At 42.1% G+C, this 19,252-nt stretch overlaps 1 protein-coding gene across 1 annotated transcript in view; it reads right to left on the reverse strand.

Annotated features, from left to right (window-relative positions):
• Positions 1 to 256: 256 nt before the first annotated feature.
• Positions 257 to 19,252, reverse strand: part of ais (DExD-box helicase 52) — a 43,550-nt gene continuing 24,554 nt past the window's right edge. Inside the window, exons 8-14 of the mRNA XM_045732688.2 lie at positions 17,742 to 17,817; positions 15,303 to 15,506; positions 14,853 to 14,943; positions 5,697 to 5,819; positions 4,980 to 5,206; positions 627 to 791; positions 257 to 458 (exon numbers count right to left, since the gene is read on the reverse strand). Coding sequence (XP_045588644.2) covers positions 305 to 458; positions 627 to 791; positions 4,980 to 5,206; positions 5,697 to 5,819; positions 14,853 to 14,943; positions 15,303 to 15,506; positions 17,742 to 17,817 — 1,040 coding nt within the window. The 3' untranslated portion in view covers positions 257 to 304. The remainder of the gene's footprint in view (positions 459 to 626; positions 792 to 4,979; positions 5,207 to 5,696; positions 5,820 to 14,852; positions 14,944 to 15,302; positions 15,507 to 17,741; positions 17,818 to 19,252) is intronic.

The raw sequence follows: 19,252 nt of genomic DNA on the forward strand, positions 1-19,252 counted from the left end.
GTAGTGTTATTCACTACAATACAGTCGATTGATTACTGGAAGGTTATCAAGATAAGATTAAACTAGACCTCTAGGTGACTGAAGGTATCGGAGACCTTGCTTTAAGGGATTTTTGCCAATTGTACTGGTTCTTAAGTACATGTTTCTTTCTTTGGATGACTTCTCTAGCCTTTTCTTTACCAATTCACTTAGTAAATAATTATCTGCAGTGGTAAGTAAAACTATACTGGCATTACAGATGGGTCTCAAAAGGCAATTATTGTGGGGGATATTTTAATACTTGGAAGACAGTCAAAGTTACCCATTAAACATTCACTTTTCTCCTCTTCCTTGTGTGTGTGTCCGGTGTCTCCAGAGCCGCATCACTCTCCACCTCGATTTCTTCCTTTTCCTCTTCAACATTTCCTTGTGTTACACACCTGATTAACTTATTTTTTTTGCTTTTCTTCACCATTTCCCTGAGAAGAAAATAGCACATTACAGAAGTATGACATATACAATATACATATACAAATTTCAACAATAATGTTTTCAGAAAACTTAGTATATTTGTTTATCACTTAACATAATTGTCTCTGCAAGAATTTCTAGACTTAATGACAGTCAGAATATATTACAAGCCTTACCTTCGTCTGCGCTTGTCCAGCTGCTCGTAAAGAACACCTTGGGAGACATGACCTCTTTCTGGTTGTTGGGTAGATAACTTCTTCCTTTCCCTCTTCCTTGGTTTCTTAAGCTCCAGCATCCAGCTCGGCACTTCTTGACCAGAGCTTTGAATCACTTGTGCAACACTGATTAATTCAATGAAAATAATAATGGTTTTAAGATTGTAGTACTGTATAATGTATAATAATACACAAGAAAATTATAGTACTGTACAGTATATTAATAGATTAAGGGGGGGGGTTATTATGAAAAATTAACATATACAGTATATACTAATCAGACATATTAAGACCTGAAATATAATCATTTCAGTTTTATACTTTCAAGGGGCTGGACCCACAAACCTTAAAATGATGGAAAAGCAGTGAAAGAACAGGTTACAATTATTGTGATGCCTAACCTTTTATATTACTTTACACACACGGCTGCTTTATAGCAAGAATGTGACGTGTGGATGTGTTTTCAAGGGGGGGGGGGGTGTTGTGAATGCACTAAGTTAGGCAAGGAAATTGAACATGGAAAGAGCTTTCATCAGAAACTAAATTAAGAGGATCTAGAAGAAGTACAAGATTATGCAACTAATCCCTATGCATGACCAAAGAAAAATAAATATTAGAAGCAATTAGTGACAGCAACAAGAAGAATCCTGTAAAGTCTCTACCTAAAATTTTCAACACAGAGCGTATTACAGATGAACCTGGAATCTGCCGCCTGCCAATATTATGCATGGGTAGGGAAGGGGGGATGGGGGTTAACTAGAACTAATGGCACATGCAACTATATGCACCCAAGAAACTGCAGAAATATCCTAAATACAGGTACATGTTGCTAATCTTGTTTTCACTGTACAAAACTTTGCAAACAAGAAAAAAAGTTAACAGACTGCCCATCTTTTCATATCAAAAGAGCCAAGTAAATCAAATCAAAATTATGCTCCCAGCTCCAGACATTCCAGGGAGTATTTATATTTTTTTAAGAAAATGGCCAAAAATGTCAAAAACACTACCATCAACTCGGTCAAATGATTGAAAACACAACGTGGCTCACCTATTATAACCAGATAGTAACAAAACAATCGGCACTTCCACACACAACATATTTTGTATTTGCCAACATATAACTATGTTATAACCACTATATAACTGGTCTCCTAAATGAGGCAAATGCAATAGTTGCAGCTATAAAAAACTCATACAAATGACTTATGACAGCAAGATGTGGATACCAGAATTCAATCTTTTCAAATGTGAAGGAAAAATACTACAAAAAGTGAAACTACATTTTATATATATATATATATATATATATATATATATATATATATATATATATATATATATATATAAATTAGCTGGTAAAAATTGACATGACATCCCTTTTTCCATTTATGGGTCTTCAGTTAATTTAGTTTATCAGTTTAGCAACATTGTGAATGCTCAAGAGAATGGGGGTCATCCTGTATACCAAAGACATATCTAATTTGCATAGAGCTGCTAAACACCACAAATGATATGGTATACTGATAATAAAAATTCTAAATGTAGTGATTGTCCTTGTAAATACAAGAAGCAAATCATAAATTTAAAGGCCAACATACAAAAATTAAATACTGCTTAGAAAACCTCACAAACCCTGCCCCAAACATCATGTGGCTTGGTAATTTCAACTGGTGGTATCTAAAATGGGAAAATGTGGCAAATAGTTATATCGGAAATAATCCCAGGAAGCAGTCTCGGTGAAATCACACAAAAAACTTGCAGATATGTCATAAATTAAACCTTAAACCAGCAAATAGTAGAACCCACTAGAAAATACCCTACCTTGAGGTGCTACCCTACCCTAGATCTTATTTTTACAAACAATGAACTTATTACGGATATAATGGTCACTCGAATCAAAATCTAATTGAAGGTCAGACATTCATTGCCAAAAGAAAAGTGCAGCCAATCTAAAATCAGAGGAGGGGGAGGAATTCAGCAAATTCAATAACCAACAGATCAACTGGGAACAAATAAACCCAGTCCTTGCAGAAACATGCTGGAAAAGACGGCTAGATACTACAAACTTAAACCAGTGCTTTGAGTAAATAGGCACAGTAGCACTAGTAATATGTGAAAGTCATATACTACTAAGGGAAAACAGATGCAAGTTGGAACGAGAATGGCATTCCCTCTATTGACGAAGAAAACGGTTGCAAAACATGTCAAATGATCTATGCTATCCTAAGAAAGTTATGTTGACAAACACAAATGATCAAACTAAAGTTAATATAGAATCATAAGATCCAGGAGAGGCAAAAGGTCGTAAGTGAAACGAGTAATACAAAAAACATTTTCACCTATGCAAAGTCCAGTACAAAAACTACATCCAGCATTGGATCCTTGTGTAAGGGTGATGAAACAGTCACAGATGGCAACAAAGAAATAGTGAAGTGACAGAGGCTACAGTACAATTCTGTTTTCAGTGAACACGCTGAAATTCAATGATCCACTTGTGAATCTTTACGAATGTGACACCACCATCGGATCATGTATAAAATGTTACCCAACTGAACTTTTAAGAAGCAATAGACAGCATCTTGAGGTTATCTTGAGATGATTTCGGGGCTTTAGTGTCCCCGCGGCCCGGTCCTCGACCAGGCCTCCACCCCCAGGAAGCAGCCCGTGACAGCTGACTAACACCCAGGTACCTATTTTACTGCTAGGTAACAGGGGCATAGGGTGAAAGAAACTCTGCCCATTGTTTCTCGCTGGCGCCTGGGATCGAACCCAGGACCACAGGATCACAAGTCCAGTGTGCTGTCCGCTCGGCCGACCGGCTCAGCATGCTCATGCACTCTGTACCAGGCCTGGACTCTTGGAATTCTATATTCATCAAGAAGTGCAAAACAGGCATTACCACAGGCCCTAAAACATCTTTTGGAAATGGATCCTAGTTAGTGGTGTTATCCCTGACATACTTAAAACAGTGTGCCACTTAACAAATTAGATGCAAAAAATTATAGCCCGATAGCCCTAACATTACACATCATAAAAATCTTTGAAAGAGTGCCAAGATCACAATTCACATGGAATCACATCATCTACATAACCCCGGACAATATGGGTTCAGAATAGGGCACTTTTGCCTCTCACAATTGCTAGATTGCTATAACACAGCCTTAGATACCATGGAAGACAAACAAAACACTGATGTAATACAAACAGACTGCAATTTTTTTTTTGACAAATTTGACAATGGTATTATTGTGCACAAAATGCATTCAAAAGGAATTACTGGCAAAGTTGAGAGATGGATCTTTAATATCTTAACAAAAACACAGAGCGCACGAGTCAACGAAGTAAAATTGAGATTCAACCGTGAAAAGCTCAGCCTCTGTAGGTACAGTGCTTGCTCCAATACCTTTTCTCATTCACTTGTCATGGATACAAACTATAGTACAGTATCATCTTTTGTAGATGACACGGATTATCATGAGAGTAGACAATACAGAGGTTACAGCAAATTGCCAATCTGATGTTTTATCAGGTCTTTCAATGGGCTACAGATAATATGTTTAACGAAGATAAAACCATATTATCAATGGAAAAAAAAAATATAAAATGCAGTCAAATCCCACAATTGAACAAAATAGCAATATAAAGGATCTCTAAGTAATCATGTCAGAGGAGTCTTCTACTCCCCGAGCCCGACCTGAGACCAATAGTACATATTGGTACTATCAACCAAATAAAAAATGCTACAAGCATTTTAGGGGAATGGGATGAATTTTTAAGAATCTGGTTATTAATGCCGTCTATTATGAAGACTAAACTGTGAAAAAACAATCGACAAAAGAAATTTCTGCTACTGATAGCAAGTACACGTCATCAAAAGCGAAATTTTATTGCTATACTGTATTTGTCATTTTTTCCTTGTGAAAATTAATAAAAAATTATACTTGTAAAGCCATCAAAGTTCAGCTTGTCCAGGGCACTAGGAACCCGGAGGATGGTCCTGCTGACTGTGTTGTGCAGGTGAAGGGTTAAATACTGCAGGTCGAGAGAGAATTGTGTTGTACATTGTAACTTTCTAGTGATAATGGTAGAGTTGGGTCTGGGGGAAGGGCACTTCAACATGCATGGAAACTAACTGCTCTCTCACTACGTAGAATCAGAACTTAATTCATTCTGCATTAAGTTCTTAATGCAACTTCAGTGTTAAAAGCGGGTCTGGTTTATTATTATTCAAGCCTTCCTGGGCAACACCTCCCCACCTCATGAAAGTGGGAAATGAAGTGACGACGAACTACTACAAAGTTTGTAATGTTTTACCTTCTTAGATAAGGCTTATCATCCATCGTCCAGAATGTAATGGCGTGTCCTTGGTGGTGAGCTCGCCCTGTTCTTCCCACTCTGTGAATATAACTGACTGCTGATGGTGGGAAATCATAATTGATGACAAGATTGACACCTTTGAAGTCAATACCGCGGGCCATGAGTTCTGTACATATCAAAACCCATATTTTTCGTTCCCTAAATGCCCGAACTACATTATCACGCTGAAAAAATAAAATATACATTGATTATTTGCTTCACTTTTGTTCGAAGTTCACAGTTGGTTCCCCCCCCCCCACCTTGCACCAGCCAAGGCAAACATCCATTGTATCATATGACAAGATCTGCAACAACTCTTCAGGATGACATTTTAGCACACCAAAGGAAATTTTTAAACATCTGCATGGTCATTATAGTGCTAGTGTCACTGGAGAAAACCTCAGTCCAGCCCAGAATGACAGACAGAGGTACATTCATCTGCCAGTGCCAGAATGTCATTCTGACTAGTCTTGAACCTGTCATACTGTAAAGCAGATCCTTACCTTAGGAGTTTACTAAATAATTTTGTTCAGAAAGATACTTTTCAGGATCACTTAAAAGACTGAATCTCCACCCTAAGTGAAGTACTGTATAAAGTGCAAATACATTATATTTTACAAATTCAATTATTCATAATAAAAGACTAACATTTCAAATATATTTACTCATTCTTACCTGAAGTTGTGTACGATCAGCATGGATTGCATCAACCATAATATTATCATATATCAACTCCTTGAATAATTCCTTGGCACGCTCTTTGGTCTGTACAAACAACAGGACTGGTGGCTCATAACCCTGAAATTTAATCGATACACATTTATTTTTTAAATTCTCCTGTGAAATATTTAATTTACAGTATTGTATTACTGAAAATACACAGGGAAGGCTAGATGAAAATATGACTATTTACAAGTCAGTACAGTAATTACAATGATCAACGTTTTTTAAACATTGTCTGCTTCTAAGATGGGGGGAAAAAAACAGCGTTGAATGTAATGAAACTCCATTTTCTGGGCAAGACCCTTTAGCTTCCAAGGCTGATATGGATATGTTAGACCTTGGCATCAGTGTGAATAGATTTCTTAGGCCTAATGGGGCCCCGAGCCAGAACCTGGCCCCCTTCAGAGAGGAAAGAGGAGCAATGGCTTATAGAAACCCCCGTGTGGTCGATGCATTCTGTCCGCCATCGACCGGGTCAGGTACCCGGAAAGGTAAGCATCCCCAAAACAGACCCCTATTCTGGTTAAGAAATTGCTACTGAAAGTCGAACTAGTGGACAGAACCCCCCCACCCAAAACAAAAACGAGTAAATGAGCATGACGTCACCACACCACCGTCTGCAGTTCCCCTTCCTCTCAAGGAGGGGGAAGAGGGAGCCCCAGATCCTTCGCACTGGTTACCCAAAACCTCAGTTCTGATGCTGATGTGATAGGCTGAAGTCCTGTCTGGCTCTTGATTGTCTCCAGTTCTGTACCTAGTGGTGTGGGGACTGTTCCTTGGGGGGTGTGCAAGCCATGAGTAATTCTTCGGTACTCGGGCTGCATGCGCCTCACTTTAGCTGGGTGATTTTCTAGAGTGCTCCCTGGTACTAGTATGATCATGCAGGGATGTTTGAAAAGTTCTCAGTGGTACTGGTACCTGAAATGTCACTCTACCCAACTGCAAGATGGCAGTGGTAATCTCTCCCTATGGCAGTGGTAATCTCTCCCTATGGCAGTGGTAATCTCTCCCTATGGCAGTGGTATTCTACCTTTGGCAGTGGTAATCTCCCTATAGCGGTGATAATCTCCCTATGACAGTGGTAATCTCCCTATGACAGTGGTAATCTCCCTATGGAGGTGGTAATCTCTCCCTATGACAGTGGTAATCTACCTATGACTGGTAATCGACCTATGGCAGTGGTAATCTCTCCCTATGGCAGTGGTAATCTCTCCCTATGGCAGTGGTAATCTCTCCCTATGACAGTGGTACTCTCCCTATGGCAGCGGTAATCTACCAATGGCAGTGGTAATCTACCAATCGCAATGATAATCTACCTATGGCAGTAGTAATCTCCCTATGGCAGTGGTAATCTCCCTATGACAGTGGTAATCTCTCCCTATGGCAGTGGTAATCTACCTATGACTGGTAATCGACCTATGGCAGTGGTAATCTCTCCCTATGGCAGTGGTAATCTCTCCCAATGGCAGTGGTAATCTCTCCCAATGGCAGTGGTAATCTCTTCCTATGGCAGTGGTAATCTCTCCCTATGGCAGTGGTAATCTCCCTATGGCAGTGGTAATCTCCCTATGGCAATGGTAATCTCTCCCTATGGCAGTGGTAATCTACCTATGGCTGGTAATCTCCCTATGGCAGTGGTAATCTACCTATTTCAGTGGTAATCTACCTATGGGAGTGTTAATCTCTCCCTATGAAGGTGGTAATCTCTGCCTATGGAGGTGGCAATCTCTCCCTATGGTGGTGGTAATCTCTCCCTATGGTGGTGGTAATCTCTCCCTATGGTGGTGGTAATCTCTCCCTATGGTGGTGGTAATCTCTCCCTATGGTGGTGGTAATCTCTCCCTATGGCAGTGGTAATCTCTCCCTATGGTGGTGGTAATCTCCCTTTGGCAGTGTTAATCTACCTATAGCAGTGGTAATCTCTCTCTATGGAGGTGGTAATCTCTGCCTATGGAGGTGGTAATCTCTGCCTATGGAGGTGGTAATCTCTCCATATGGCAGTGTTAATCTACCTATAGCAGTGGTAATCTCTCTCTATGGAGGTGGTAATCTCTGCCTATGAAGGTGGTAATCTCTCCCTATGGAGTTGGTAATCTTTCTATGGTGGTCGTAATCTCTCCCTATGGCAGTGGTAATCTCTCCCTATGGTGGTGGTAATCTCTCCCTATGGCAGTGGTAATCTGTCCCTATGGCAGTGGTAATCTGTCCCTATGGAGGTGGTAATCTCTCCCAATGGCAGTGGTAATCTCTCCCAATGGCAGTGGTAATCTCTCCCAATGGCAGTGGTAATCTCTCCATATGGCAGTGGTAATCTCTCCATATGGCAGTGGTAATCTCTCCCTATGGCAGTGTTAATCTACCTATAGCAGTGGTAATCTCTCTCTATGGAGGTGGTAATCTCTCCCTATGGAGGTGATACCTGGTTGATACCTGGTTGAGGGGGTTCTGGGAGTTCTTCTACTCCCCAAGCCCGCCCCGAGGCCAGGCTCGACTTGTGAGAGTTTGGTCCACCAGGCTGTTCCTTGGAGCGGCCCGCAGGGCCATATACCCACCACAGCCCGGCTGATCCGGAACTTCTCTTAGAAAACCGTCCAGTTTCCTCTTGAAGATGTCCACGGTTGTTCCGGCAATATTTCTTATAGTCGCTGGGAGGACGTTGAACAACCGCGGACCTCTGATGTTTATACAGTGCTCTCTGATTGTGCCTATGGCACCTCTGCTCTTCACTGTTTCAATCTTGCATTTTCTTCCATATCGTTCACTCCAGTACGTTGTTATTTTACTGTGTAGATTTGGGACCTGACCCTCCAGTATTTTCCATGTGTATAATATTTGGTATCTCTCTCGTCTCCTTTCTAGAGAGTACATTTGGAGAGCTTTGAGACAATACCAATAATTTAGGTGTTTTATCTCGTCTATACGTGCCGTAAATGTTCTCTGTATTCCCTCTATTTCAGCAATCTCTCCTGCTCTGAAGGGGAGAGTGAGTACTGAGCAGTACTCGAGACAAGACAACACAAGTGACTTGAAGAGTACTCTTCAAGAGAGAGGTGGTAATCTCTCCCTATGGAAGTGGTAATCTCTTCCTATGGCAGTGGTCATCTCCCTATGGTAGTGGTCATCTCCCTATGGTAGTGGTAATCTCCCTATGGCAGTGGTAATCTCCCTATGGCAGTGGTAATCTCCCTATGGCAGTGGTAATCTCCCTATGGCAGTGGTAATCTCCCTATGGCAATGGTAATCTCCCTATGGCAGTGGTAATCTCCCTATGACAGTGGTAATCTCCCTATGACAGTGGTAATCTCCCTATGATAGTGGTAATCTCTCCCTATGATAGTGGTAATCTCCCTATGATAGTGGTAATCTCTCCCTATGACAGTGGTAATCTCCCTATGATAGTGGTAATCTCTCCCTATGATAGTGGTAATCTCTCCCTATGACAGTGGTAATCTCCCTATGATAGTGGTAATCTCTCCCTATGATAGTGGTAATCTCTCCCTATGATAGTGGTAATCTCTCCCTATGACAGTGGTAATCTCTCCCTATGATAGTGGTAATCTCTCCCTATGACAGTGGTAATCTCCCTATGGCAGTGGTAATCTACCTATGACAGTGGTAATCTCTCCCTATGGCAGTGGTAATCTCCCTATGATAGTGGTAATCTCTCCCTATGATAGTGGTAATCTCTCCCTATGATAGTGGTAATCTCTCCCTATGGCAGTGGTCATCTCCCTATGGTAGTGGTAATCTCCCTATGGCAGTGGTAATCTCCCTATGGCAGTGGTAATCTCCCTATGACAGTGGTAATCTCCCTATGGCAGTGGTAATCTACCTATGGCAGTGGTAATCTACCTATGGCAGTGGTAATCTACCTATGGCAGTGGTAATCTCTCCCTATGGCAGTGGTAGTCTACCTATTGCAGTGGTAATCTACCTATGGCAGTGATAATCTACCTATGGCAGTGATAATCTACCTATGGCAGTGGCAATCTCTCCCTATGGCAGTGGTAATCTCTCTATGGCAGTGGAAATCTACCTATGGCAGTTGTAATCTACCTATGGCAGTGGTAGTCTCTCCCTATGGAGGTGGTAATCACTCCCTATGATGGTGGTAATCTCTCCCAAGGGAGCCGGTCGGCCGAGCGGACAGCATGCGGGACTTGTGATCCTGTGGTCCTGGGTTCGACCCCAGGCGCCGGCGAAAAACAATGGGCAGAGTTTCTTTCACCCTATGCCCCTGTTACCTAGCAGTAAATTAGGTACCTGGGTGTTAGTCAGCTGTCACGGGCTGCTTCCTGGGGGTGGAGGCCTGGTCGAGGACCGAGCCGCGGGGACACTAAAAGCCCCGAAATCATCTCAAGATAACCTCAAGATGGCGGTGGTAATCTCTCCCTATGGCGGTGGTAATCTCTCCCTATGGCGGTGGTAATCTCTCTCCCTATGGTGGTGGTAATCTCCCCCTATGGCAGTTGTAATCTCTCAATACGGAGGTGGTAATCTCTCCCTATGGCAGTGGTAATCTCCATAGGACAGTGGTAATCACTCTATGGCAGTGTTAATCTCCCTATGGCAGTGGTAATCTCTCCCTATGGAGGTGGTAACCTCTCCCTATGGCAGTGGTAATCTCTCCCTGTGGCAGTGGTAATCTACCTATAGCAGTGGAAATCTCTCTCTATCGAGGTGGTAATATCTCCATATGGATGTGGTAATCTCTCCCTTAGCAGTAGTAATCTACTTATGGCAGTGGTAATCTACATATGCCAGTAGTAATCTACCTATGGCAATCTACCAATGGCAGTGGCAATCTACCCATGGCAGTGGTAATCTACCTATAGTAGCGGTAATCTCCCCACGGCAGTGGTAATCTACCTATAGTAGCGGTAAACTCCCCATGGCAGTGGTAATCTACCTATAGTAGCGGTAATCTCCCCATGGCAGTGGTAATCTACCAATGGCAGTGGCAATCTACCCATGGCAGTGGTAATCTCTCCCTATGGCAGTGGTAATCTCTCCCTATGGCAGTGGTAATCTCTCCCTATGACAGTGGTAATCTCTCCCTATGACAGTGGTAATCTCTCCCTATGACAGTGGTAATCTCTCCCTATGACAGTGGTAATCTCTCCCTATGACAGTGGTAATCTCTCCCTATGACAGTGGTAATCTCTCCCTATGACAGTGGTAATCTCTCCCTATGACAGTGGTAATCTCTCCCTATGACAGTGGTAATCTCTCCCTATGACAGTGGTAATCTCTCCCTATGACAGTGATAATCTCTCCCTATGGAGGTGGTAATAGACTCTCAAAACTCAAAAACAAAATAGCACTCTCTCAAAACTTTTTATGATGTGCGATGTTAGTGCTATCGGTCTGTAATTTTTTGCCTCTGCCTTATTTCCTCCTTTATAGAGTGGTGCTATCTCTCTGCTGTTTTTAGTATGTCAGGGATAACGCCAGTATCTAGGCTTTGTCTCCACAGAATGTGAAGGGCATGCGATAGTGGTTTTTTACAGTTCTTGATGAATATGGAGTTCCAAGAATTCGGGCCTGGTGCAGAGTGCATAGGCATACTGTTTATGGCTTCTTCAAAATCTAGTGGGGATAGGGCGACGTCTGATATATCATTTGATGTTGGTATCATATCCATGAAAAATTCATTTGGGTTATCAATCTTTAGTGCATTTAATGGCTCGCTGAAAACAGAGTCGTACTGCTTCCTCAGTAACTCGCTCATTTCTTTGTTGTCATCGGTGAAAGTTCCATCTCCCTTTCGCAGGGGCCCGATACTAGATGTGGTTTTTGATCTTGATTTTGCATAGGAGAAAAAATATTTCGGATTTCTCTCTATTTCACTGATGGCCTTTTGCTCTCTTTGCCTCTCCTGGGTTTTGTATGATTCTTGTAGCTTGAGTTCAATTGTTTCTATTTCTCTACCTAACCTTCTTCGCCGTTCTTGACATAGGGTGCGACTCTCAAGTTGTTCCGCGATTCGTTTTCTTCGCCTCTATAGGGAACGACGTTCCCGTTCCAATCTGCATCTCTTTCTCTTTTTTCTTAGGGGTATGCGGTTTGAACATATTTCTAGTGCTACTGAGCTTATTTTTTCCAGGCACTGGTTCAGGTTTGCATTTTCTAGCTGTTCTTCCCAGTTTATTTCTGTGAAGTCCTGGTTTATTTGCTCCCAGTTTATCTGTTTATTATTGAAGTTGAATTTGCTGAAATCTCCTCCACCGGGAATCTGGACTGGTTTTGAAGGTCCATTCCCCATGGTTGTCAGAACTTCAATTAAGTTGTGATCTGAGTAACAGGTATTTGTAATCATTATGTTCCCGATCAACTCATCATTATTAGTGAAAATGAGGTCCAGCGTGTTCTCCTTCCTAGTTGGTTCTACTATTTGCTGGTTTAAGGCAAACCTATCGCACATCCGTAGCAGGTCATTTGCATGTGCCTGTTCATTTAGGCTACTTCCTGGTATTCTTTCTGATATTACTGTATTAGCCAGGTGCTTCCATTTCAGGTGCCGTAGGTTGAAGTCCCCAAGCAGGATGATGTTCGGAGCTGGATTTGCGAGGTTTTCCAAGTAGTGCTCTATTTTCATTAGTTGGTCTTTAAACTGCTGAGGGTTTGCCTCCGGCGACTTATATACAAGGACAACAACTACATTTAGGATCTCTATTTTGACTATCAGCACTTCCACCATATCATTTGAGGTGTTTAGCAGCTCAGTACAGATGAGTGTGTCTTTGATGTAGAGGCTGACCCCACCCTGAAGCCGGTGTTTCCTATCACATCTGAAGAGATTGTATTCTGAGATCCATATTTCACCATCAAGGTAGTCCTTTGTGTGAGTTTCCGTTAGGGCTGCAAACACTGCATTTGCCTCATGAAGGAAACCATCTATAAAGTGAACTTTGTTAGATTTGCGTGTTTTTATACCCTGGATGTTGGCAAATATAAATGATGTTATCGTGTTAGTGGAAGTGCTGGATGCTTTACTTGGTGTTAATATCTGAGGCTCTGGTAAGGAGGCCACTGTGTTTGCGTCCTCTCTAGCATTTGACCGAGTTGGTGGTAGAGTCCGGTCATTTTTAGCCATTCTTCTCCTCCTCCTCTTGCTAAAAAATTATCCTGGTCGATGGAGTAGTGGCTGTTTTCATAGTGGTAGTCTGTCGGTTTTATTCGCCTGGTACCTCTTATATGAAGAGCTGGACATTCAGCATTGAAGCACTCTTTCCTGTCCAAAGAGTTCTTGCAAATTTCTGGGTGAAAGAATTCAAATTCTTGCAAATTTCTGGGTGAATGGCAGTGGTAATCTCCCCATAGCAGTGATTTTCTCTCTCACAAAATTTTTTTTTATTGAGTGCTAACAAGTAAGATCACAAAATACATGGAATCACGGCATCTCCATAACCCCTGACAACATGGTTTCAGAAGAGGGCGCTCTTGCATGTCGCAGTTGCTGGACCACTATGATATAGCATTAGATGCTATGGAAGACAAACAAAACGCTGATGTAATTAACACAGATTTCGCAAAAGCCTTTGATAAATGTGACCATGGTGTTATTGCACGTAAAATGCTTTCAAAAGGAATTACCGGAAAAATAGGCAGATGGATCTACAATTTCCTGACTAACAGAACCCAATGTGTAATAATCAACAAAATAAAATCCAGACCATCAAACGTGAGGAGCTCAGTCCCCCAGAGTACTATGCTTGCTCCAGTACTTTCTCATCCTCATATCGGACATAGACAAGAACACAACCTATAGCACTGTATCATCCTTTGCAGATGACACTAGGATCTTCATGAGAGTAGGCAATATAGAGGACACGGCAAACCTCCAATCAGATGTAGATCAGGTCTTTCTATGGGCTACAGAAAATAATATGGTGTTTAACGAAGATAAGTTCCAGCTCATGCGCTACGGAAAAAATGAAAATATAAAAACGGAAACCACGTACAAAATTCAGGCAAATCATAACACAGAACGTAAAGGCAATGTAAAGGATCTGGGTGTACTCATGTCGGAAGACCTTACCTTTAAAGAACACAATAAAGTAGCCGTCACAACTGCAAGAAAAATGACAGGTTGGATAACAAGAACTTTTCACACTAGAGATGCTGTACTGATGATGATACTTTTCAAAATGTTTGTGCTCTCTAGAGTGGAGTACTGCTGCACAATTACAGCCCCTTTCAAAGCTGGAGAAATTGCTGACCTGGAGAGCGTGCAGAGATCTTTTACTGCTAGAACTCAGTAAAACATCTAAACTACTGGGACCAACTAAAGAGCCTAAATCTGTACTCCCTTGAGCGCAGGCGGGAGAGATACATAATAATCTATACGTGGAAAATAATTGAGGGGCTGGTCCCAAACCTGCACACAGAAATAACATCACATGAGACCAGAAGACATGGCAGGATGTGCAGAATACCCCCGTTGAAAAGCAGAGGTGCAACAGGTACTCTGAGAGAGAACTCTATCAACATCAGAGGCCCGAGAGTGTTCAACACACTTCCACTACACATAAGGGGCATAACTGGCCAACCCCTCACAGTGTTCAAGAGAGAACTTCACAAACACCTCCAAACGATACCTGATCAACCAGGCTGTGACTCATACGTCAGGCTGCGAGCAACCGTGTCCAACAGCCTGGTTGATCAGTCCAGCAACCAGGAGGCCTGGTCGACGACCGGGCCACGGGGACGCTAAGCCCCGGAAGCACCTCAAGGTAAGGTGGTAATCTCTCCCTATGGCAGTGGTAATCTCTCCCTATGGCAGTGGTAATCTCCCTATGGCAGTGGTAATCTCTCCCTATGACAGTGGTAATCTCCCTATGGCAGTGATAAGCTCTCCCAATGGCAGTGGTAATCTACCTATGGCAGTGGTAATCTACCTATGGCAGTGGTAATCTCTCCCTATGGCAGTGGTAATCTCTCCCTATGGCAGTAGTAATCTCTCCCCATGGCAGTGGTAATCTCTCCCCATGGCAGTGGTAATCTCTCCCTATGGCAGTGGTAATCTCTCCCTATGGTAGTGGTAACTTACTCTCCAAGGCAACCAGGTAAGATAGCTCAGAAACAACAGAAGCACATTATGCAAACCTTTCTGAAGATATCTCGAAGAGCTAAAAGTTTCCCACTTTCATCCCCACAGAACATAAGGTCTTGTTTCACATCCTCTGATGCAGTGTTTCTGAAAGAATATAATGCCATATCAAAACACACTACTTTATTCATTCTTTTGCTGTACAAGATCTACAGTATTTCAAATTATAAACAATTACCTGTATATTATAAATACAAACCATGCAAGACATACTTAAACTCATATACAAAATGAGTCTTAAGTACAGTACATAATCCAAAAAATGCTAAGGATATATGAATGTATTAAGATATTTTTTTTGCAAGATTTTTAAGACATATAAATCAATGGATCTAACAAAACATAGCAGACTATACACCAATACACAGTTAAGTTTTGATTATCTTAAAAGTAAAATCTGCTTCAGCGAGAGTAGTAATACTGTATTAACATTTTTGTTAACGTACCTGATGCCCACAGAGACCATAGCCACATTATTAAGGTTCAGCTTACACCAGTGTTGAACTTCATGGGCAAACGTGGCAGAAAACAAGGCACGTTTAATATTGGATCCAGTGCAGGCTTGATACACCACTGCCAACTGGTCTCTGAAGCCGTGAACTCCGGCTTCAAACAAACGATCACTCTCGTCCACAATGAGCCATTCCACACTTGAAAAAATAAATGGGATTAAGATGGAATTTGGCAACAACAAATTGAATAATTTATACAATTCATGAGATATTGATCAAATAACCTTATTAAACATTCTTAACAATGTACATATTAAAAAACAACTTTGTTAATCATCATAATTACTCCATTTTTCACTCTTATGGTGAGGCGATGGGAAATAATACTATACTTATAGAAAAAATTAGGTTAAATATACTCAAGTAAAACCCATCTATCCACATTATTTTCTATATGCAGTAGCATAACAAAGATCCAGCCCCAAGGAATCCACAAAGTCATCCACAGCAGTTTCTTCCTGGCAAAAATTACCACGTTTGCTCTTTTAAGATGTCATAGGCAAAATATCAATCATTTACTTCCTTCCAGCAAACTGCTTCCACTTGGCTTTATATGCTACCACTTCGCACCTGCTGAATGCACTTTATCCATGCCAGCACTTCATCACACATACATAGTAAGGAGTGATTGTTATAAAAATTATATACAGTATGAACATGTCAGTTAATTTTAAGACTGAAGGGAATGTACTATGATAGTATAGTCATGAGTGGATAGAATAGTGAAAAAGATTGCCTTCAGGTGAAACCGAGAATGATGAGTGTACTACCTAAGTGTAGTTACAGGACGAGAGCTACGCTCATAGTGCCCCATTTTCCCAGCACTTTGTCATATAACACTTTCTTTGAAAAAGCTGACGGTTTTGGCCTCCTCCACTTTCTCACTTAGCTTGTTCCAGGACTGGTCTGTTTGCAAAACAAAACTAATATTTTTGGGGGGGCACCGTTGTTTCTTTAGCTTGAATTTATGACCTCTTGTCCTCTTTGCCAATTTGGTCGATTCCTGACTACCACTTACAAAATAATGACAGGTTGGCTGGTTGGCCAGAGCTAATATCTGGTGGTGCACTTTGATACTAGTGCACAGTTTATCGACATTAAGCAACCTACCATTTTCCTTGTTTCTGTCTTTTCATTCATGCAGGCTGAATACAACTTCCTTTGAAAATAAGATTTTGAGGCTGGGAGGCAGGAAATAAGCTAGATATAGTGAGATCAGATAAAGTAAGTACTGTAGTTTGTTGACCCAACCACACACACACACCAGAAGATGAAAAGACGACGACGTTTTGGTCCTTCCCGGACCATTAGTGGTGTTTGCAAATGTGAAGAGACGAGAAAGGCACAGGCATAAGTAATGTAGCATATGTACTGTAGTTTGGTTTGCTTCATCTGTGCTTTCTGGGTTGTTTTAGGTTCAACCTCATACTCTGTTACGAGGTTGAACTCTGATTCACTTTATAATTTCCCCTTTGAGATCCCACCAGACCAACTATTGATGACCTTCCCCAAGACGTAACCAACAACTGTCGACTAACCCCCAGATACCTATTTACCGTTAGGTGAACAGAACAGACATCAGGTGAAAGGAAACATGTCCAATCACACACACAAATCCCAATTGCATTAGGCATCAAATGAACAAATCCACAAGGATTTGTTCCTGAGCTACGACCATGTCGTAGCTCAGTCGATTAAGGCAGCGTCTGGAATGCTCTCGGACGCAGGTTCGAATCCTCATCAAAGCCCTTGTGGATTTGATCATGTCTAATCGTCTGTGTCCCACCCGGGTATCAAAACCAGGGTCCTTGGATATAAACCGAGGATATAGACTAATGTGCTAAATTATCCCTAGGCTTCCCTGGCCTCTAGGAGCACACCACACTCTGGTCCTGGTCTTCAGCAGGTCCGTACAAGTCCAGAAACCTCGTAGTTTTGTACACATTTCTCTGGGACCAGAGCCATTAAGCCCACTACGAAAAGCATGTTTCATTATATTAAATGTTTGATTTTTTAATAACTGCAGCCCTCCAAATCAGAGTCTGGGACACTGAATGTTATCTTGGAAAATAAGATACCGACAGGCACTGACACCACTTTATATCTATATCCACTTTATAATACATTTTCTTAATGTAGTACTGTACATATTGAACCTTATGTGAATTCCACTTCTAACTGATACATAACATGTATGTAGACACAGTAGGATAATGTGATGTGTAGATAGAAAGGCTGCTGATTAAGAATCGCCTTGTTTCATGTTTTTTCTTCCGCAAGAGGAGCCAAGAGATTATTTCACTGTCGACAGTGATTAAGCAATACCCACTACTATGGACACTAAGTTGACACAAGTAAAATAAGATCTCTTACTTAGATAAATTGAGGGGTGGACCATTGTCTTCCTTCAAGAGGTACACTAGGCGATTCGGCGTTGTAACAAGCACATCTGAAAATAAACTGATTAATGATCCTGTTCTATCCATCGAGTCATACTTTTTTTGTAAGAGTAATAAAAATCCAGTATTGAATGTAATGGAATGCCAATTCGTGAAGGAGCCTCAGTGGCTCCATGAAGCCATCTTCTCAAGATTGATTCAGACTAAAAGGTCACATCAGCCGTGGCTAGTTCTGTTGGGTCTACTGGGGACCAGAGCCAGAACCTGCCCCCCCCCATCCCCCCTCCTTCACAGAGGAACAGTGAGCAGGTGATTATCTGCCACCTCACCAGAAAAGCCCCCAGAAAGTCAGCACAGTTTTACAAACAACTTGAGGGTTCACAGAAAATGAAGCCTCACAACACTGCCAAACAACTACCACAAACGAGTCACAAGAAACAAGAAATTCACTCAAGTGAGCTTGAAACTCGTTAGTACCAATTACCACCACCAGGCAACCCAGCTCTGGAGGCAGGAAGGGTCCAAATCTGCTGGTTCTGGGAGCAGTGGAAAGGGTAGAACCAGAGAAACAAGAACAATGCTTGAGGTCAAACCCTGCCCAGGGTGAAAAGAATAAAGGCAAAAATCAGGCTCCCACACAACTGTTCGACCAACTGGTGAGTAACCTAGGGTTGATCCAACACCAGACAGTGATGAAGCCGTAGTTGGTGCAAAGTCACTGGAGGCAGGGAGAGACAATGACTGAGAATCCCAAACAAGATCCATCTAAGACCGAACCTGGGACGGCAACAACTGGGACTTCCGCCAGTACATCAGAAATCCGACCCCAGTGAGCTGGGAAAGAACCAGCTCCTTGGCCAACTAACATGTGGACCAACTGGGTGCCCACCCCAGCTAGTCATTCCGGTAGAATCCCCTAACAAATGAAGCCAGGCCACAACACGTGCTAGCCCGGTAAACACACAGGAGGCCAGATTCAAGCCAAGGGGAAGAACCCTAAAACAGTGAGCATGATGCCCCACAACAATGCCTAACCATTCCCCGAATCCCAGATGAATAGCAATGTGACAGTACACATCAAGGTCCAGATACATCATTCAAGCCACTGACTGCACTAGCAGGTGACCCTGGGCCAAAGTGGTCATGCAGAAGGTTGGGCAGGAGATGAAGGTTTTCAGACCCCAAGAGATCGCAGATGTACCTGTGATCCTCCGAGTCCCATTTCAGGACTGGGAACAATCAGGAGACAAGGACAATCAGAACACCGATTGCTCGAACGAGACAAGGACAATCAGAACACAAACTGACAAGGTCAGTTTGCCACGCCCAACGCCAACCAATCCGCAAGAACCAGACACAGTGCTGGAGAAGACTCCTGACCCAATAGAATCGACCCCAAAAATGGGGAAGGGACCGATTAGCACTACCGAAAATCTTGGGAACAACAGGGAAAATCTTGAGGAACAACAGCAATCATTGGCCCAA

This window comes from Procambarus clarkii, chromosome 4, assembly GCF_040958095.1.
Source record: "Procambarus clarkii isolate CNS0578487 chromosome 4, FALCON_Pclarkii_2.0, whole genome shotgun sequence".
In the NCBI taxonomy this organism is placed as follows: domain Eukaryota; kingdom Metazoa; phylum Arthropoda; class Malacostraca; order Decapoda; family Cambaridae; genus Procambarus; species Procambarus clarkii.